General features: G+C 42.9%; 1 protein-coding gene across 1 annotated transcript in view; it reads left to right on the top strand.

Moving 5' to 3' along the window:
* The first annotated feature begins 82 nt into the window (after positions 1-82).
* The window catches only part of CTPS1 (CTP synthase 1), an 18699-nt gene continuing 13722 nt past the window's right edge, over positions 83-5059 (top strand). Inside the window, exons 1-6 of the mRNA XM_035901273.1 lie at positions 83-248; positions 678-848; positions 1608-1708; positions 2860-2976; positions 4390-4473; positions 4719-4799. Coding sequence (XP_035757166.1) covers positions 83-248; positions 678-848; positions 1608-1708; positions 2860-2976; positions 4390-4473; positions 4719-4799 — 720 coding nt within the window. The remainder of the gene's footprint in view (positions 249-677; positions 849-1607; positions 1709-2859; positions 2977-4389; positions 4474-4718; positions 4800-5059) is intronic.

Raw genomic sequence — 5059 nt, 5'->3', positions numbered from 1 at the left:
GAATGGCGGGGTCTGGGGCTCCCCCAGGCAGCGGGCAGGCAGAGCCTCGCTGAGGCGGGGCCGGGGTCAGGCAGCGAGGCAGATGAAGTACATCCTGGTCACGGGCGGGGTGATCTCGGGCATCGGCAAGGGGATCATCGCTAGCAGCATCGGCACCATCCTCAAGTCCTGCGGGCTGCACGTCACCTCCATCAAGATCGACCCCTACATCAACATTGACGCTGGCACCTTCTCCCCGTATGAGCACGGGGAGGGGCCCCGGGGCCGAGCTGGCAGCAGGCCGCCGGCCCTGAGCTGGGCGCTGGGGTCTTCCACGTGGGTCCCGGGGCTGGTTTTGCCGGGAGGTACCAGCTCCTTTGCATGGGGAAGGAGTTTGGGACCTGCAGGCTGAGCCTGTCCGCGGCTCCAGACTGACTGGCCACCAGCAAAGAGCAGAGATGTGCTCTCTGTTTTTTTTATCATTGCTGCTTGCTTGAGGGATTCACTCCTCAATGCAGTAGCCCTCTTTGTTATATAAGGCTTTTAGTTTTATTAGCCACTCCTGAACTTGCTGTAGCAATCAAAAGGCATTTCCTTGCATTGAATTCTTCCAGCTGTTGCAGGCAAACCCAACAAATTGCTGATGTGAACCGTTTCCCCTTGACATGTGCGCTTGTATCTTTTTTGGTGTGCCACAGGGGAGGTGTTTGTGCTGGATGATGGAGGGGAAGTAGACCTGGACCTTGGTAACTATGAGCGCTTCCTCGATATCCGACTCACCAAAGACAACAATCTGACTACTGGGAAGATCTACCAGTATGTCATCAACAAGGAGAGGAAAGGAGACTATCTTGGTAAAACTGTCCAAGGTGACGTGAAGCTTCATTTCTGATACTTAGAAATATATTCTGTATTTCTGTCCTGGTTGGATGCTTTTGCATTTCATCCAAACTTGAGGTCTTTGTTATACACTGTCCTTGTGATGGTTTTGTTTGTTTTTTTAAAAGGGGAAGTAGAAGACGTATCAGTGGAGGTATAGGGGCGTGTGCCATGCTGAAGCCCCTCAAAGCTTTCCAGTGCTTGGCAATATGCTGCCTGTGGTCGGAACTGTTGTGTCCAACTGTCTAATGTAGCCAACACTAAATGTGAACAGATCTCAGACTGACACACCTGTGGATTTTGTTAGCTGGTTAAAATGGTTATTGCCTTTGATAACTGTCATGTCATTAGAAAACCAAAGGCTCTTTGAGGATCAGACCAGTCCCTTCCCTTTTTAAGCATCCTCCACAGCTGCTTTGGATAAGGACTTTTCCAGACAGTTTAAAACAGAGTAACTCTTTCTGCTTAGAGCAAAGAACTGCTTGTACTTAAATCTTGCAGCTTAAAGGAAATGTTCCTTACGTGTGTTTAAATTGAGGCAGAATTGCAGTTCTTGCCAAGACATTTCTCTTGAAAATCACAGCCAAGAATAATCACTTCAAAAATGCATACTTTAAAGACACGAAATTAGTGCTGAAGTGATACGGGAAGCACTGGCTCTTTAGTTTCAATAACTTGCTCTGTAGGGAGTTAGGAGGAGAAGAGTGCGTGCGTTGTGGCTTTAACCCTTGCCTGGGTTTCTTTTTCAGTTGTTCCCCACATCACAGATGCCATACAAGAATGGGTAATGAGGCAGGCACGAATTCCTGTAGACGAAGATGGCATTGAACCCCAAGTTTGTGTGATTGAGGTTTGTAGCTCTTAAAATATAGTTTTGCTTCTTGTATGGAGTAAACTGAACCATATGCTTATTTTTCGTAGTAAATTTTTTTTACAGTAATGTTTGACTGTGCATGTTATTGAGTTGGTTAAAAATCCTCCTTGCTAGCCTCGCTTCTTCAGTGTAATCTTTTGAATGCCCTGTGTCTGAATCCACACAGGGAAAGACTTAGGTTTTGGACAGTTGTATTCTTGAGGTGCTTTGCTCTCTAGTGTAATGTGAACTAGTCTATAGAATGAATTTTAGCTCTTGTAACTTCATATGCCAAAGCCTGAGTTAATCCTGCTGTGCTGCCTTCTTCCGTGGTGGAAAGAGAGAGGGTAGGTAAGTCACCCTCTGGGACCAGTTGTCTTTATTCCGTAGCAGTAAAGGGAGCCTTGGAGCAACTAGTTCAAGCATAGACCTAGAAAAGTGAATGGCACAAGTTAGTGGTGATGAACACCTTCAGTTTCCTGCTACCAGAGGAGACAGAGCAGGGCGAAGGCTCAGACAGTGCTGCTGAGTTGGCTGGCAGGGTATGCTAATACAGGAGAGAGGGAGCTTGTCAGAGTACCCAGGTCACAGTGACTTAGGACTCTCCCTGCAGCTTCAGTGGCAATTTCTGTTCCAGGGTTCGCAAGCCTGGATCCTGAAATACCTAGGAGACACTATCTGACAAGGCGTGGGAGGCTGTCAGTGCTCCAAAGAATGCCTTGTGTCTCTGTTCCTGCATGTGTCCAAACCCACTCTACATAGTTACTAAAACTTAATAGAAATTTTTCTTCTCAGTGCCACCTAATGTTCATAAACGATAATTTTAACACCTAAATCTTTTCCCTGAAGAGAGAATAGAGGTAAAGGTAATGTTCCTGGAGAGGTACTGCCCACATGAGAAACTGTTTTTCTTGAGGCTTTTTGATTTTGGGGGAAATCACAAAGGTAAAATAATTGGGGTAGATTGGAAGCTGTGGAAATAGTACATACAACCGGGAAGTCGTGCTTGTTGTATTGGTGTTGATGCTCCTTTAGGGAAGGAGGGAGGTGTGGGAGAGATGTTTTAGTCCTTTTATGTATATTTAAATATGCTTTAGCGTGCAAATTCAGTACTGACTTTAATTCTAAACGTCTTTGTCTTTTTTTAGCTTGGTGGGACGGTAGGCGATATTGAAAGCATGCCTTTCATTGAAGCTTTCCGTCAGTTTCAGTTCAAAGCAAAAAGAGAGAACTTCTGTAACATTCATGTCAGTCTAGTTCCCCAGGTAAGGACCCAAAATGTTTTGTTGGTCAGGGGCTTCCCCAGTCCAAAACCTGCTTTCTAAATATGTGTTATATCTATAGGCACTGTTATATTTGTATTTCTATATATAGGCACTTCTGGAAGAAACGCAGAGAATATATGGTTATGTATTCAGAAAGGTTCACAAGAAGCGAACAGAAACTTTTCAGAGTGTGCAAACGTGTAATAAATAGTTGGGAGTTGCAGCAGATGCAGTTTTGCATCTTTAGCTGCTGTTTTTCTCCTTGGAATTGTCTCCTGGCTTTTGCAGGTAAACCTGCTTTCTAGGGCTGAAAACTTTCAGTTTCCCTTCATTTGCATAGCTTTTCATTTCTGCAAAGGTAATATAAAATTCAGTGATGTAGCCAGACTTCGTAGCCGTTTGGACTTGTATTAATAAGATCATATTCCAAGCTTTTCCTGGAATTCTTTAATATTTATGTCGCTGTGTGCCCTTTTTTTTCCCACAAGATTTACATGAGATAGGTTGGGTTACTTTTGTAATTTCAAAACATAATACTGTGTTTTGAAAGATAATATGGTTTTTTCCCCCTTAGACAATATTTTTAATGTGTTTTGATCTTTAACAGTAATTTCATAGACTCTCCCATCTGATCGCTGTGTAAGTCATAACAATCTGAGTGGCAGTTGCCCTTGGTTCAGAGATTCAACTAAGAAAAGGTGTTATGAAGCAGTGCTATGATAAGAATCAGTTAATTAGGAATCACAAAGGAAACAAAAATATCCTTATGTGCCAAGTGGATGGGGTGAACTCCAGTTAATACGAAAAGCATATGAAGGTGTTTTATGCCATATAATGCCTGATAGAACCTCACCTGTATTATCTGCTCTGGTTTTGAAGACAGTTTACAGTCTTCACCAAACAAAATCCTCTCCTGCAGGAGTTGCTGCTGAAGGAAATTCTTCCATGGTTATGTTAACAATACTAGAGAGCATGAATATTCCTTGTCTGGGAAATGGATTTGGCAGAGCAACTTGATAGAGTTACTCCAGTGCAGATCAGTCTTTGTTCTCTTTCTTTCCCCTTCTGTCCAGGCTGGGTGATTTACAGTGGGAAAAAAATTAGAAATATAAAATACTAGGTATTTAGAGGGAGCAGTGGATAAAAACCTTAGGATCTGTGTTCTCTCCTTCCCTCACTGTGATGCATACCTACTTACTGTGCAGACTTGAACTCTGGTTTCTGCCAGTTGCTTTCAGTCTTTGAGATTAGAATGATGGTGTACAAGGGGTATTTAAAGTTCATGTGAATTGTCTAAGAACTGGGTTAAAGTTTTCACAAGATTAATAGGGTGGAGAGTCCCGATGAGCCTGATGAATCATTGCTACATATCATGAAAATCTGATACACCAACTTCTGCTCTTCTCTGACCAGCCAAGCTCTACAGGAGAGCAGAAGACTAAACCCACCCAAAACAGTGTTCGTGAACTCAGAGGTCTTGGTCTCTCACCAGATCTGGTAAGACTTGCTGTCTGGCTTTGGAATTAAAAATGCAGTAGTGGCATGTTGCAACAACGTTCTAGTCTAAATAATGCTTAGTTTGAGAGCTCTTATTTGTTGGTAATAAGAAGTAAAAGTAACGGAGTTGGGTTTTTTTCCCAAGTCACAGAGACTGCAGAAAGACAGGTTGTTTAGAGATTTGTGTTATGAATGTCTGAGTACTTCTGTTTGGCTTCACAACCTTGATGTTGCTGTTCTGTTAGATTGTTTGCAGGTGCTCCACTCCACTGGATACCTCAGTAAAAGAAAAGATTTCCATGTTCTGTCATGTTGAACCAGAACAGGTAAAGATTGCTGTCTGCACTTCCTTGCAATAAATATTCTAGCTGTTTGTCAAACGCTGAGTGGAGTTTTATCTGAGTGTAGCGTTTCTGTGTTCTAGCTGTGTCTTTTGTTAGCTGCATAATTCATTTGCTGCTTTGTCTTACCTACATTCCTTACACACTTAACTGTTGCAAAAATAGTCCTTTTTATGCCAGCACACAGGTTTTCTTACAAGGTAGTTACCATGAACTTAGAGAATTCGATGGAATTTGGGGTATTT

This window comes from Egretta garzetta, unplaced genomic scaffold (assembly GCF_000687185.1).
Source record: "Egretta garzetta isolate BGI_Z169 unplaced genomic scaffold, ASM68718v1 scaffold368, whole genome shotgun sequence".
Classification (NCBI taxonomy): domain Eukaryota; kingdom Metazoa; phylum Chordata; class Aves; order Pelecaniformes; family Ardeidae; genus Egretta; species Egretta garzetta.
The sequence above is the reverse complement of the archived record's forward strand: the minus strand, read 5'-3'. Positions and strand labels throughout refer to the sequence as shown.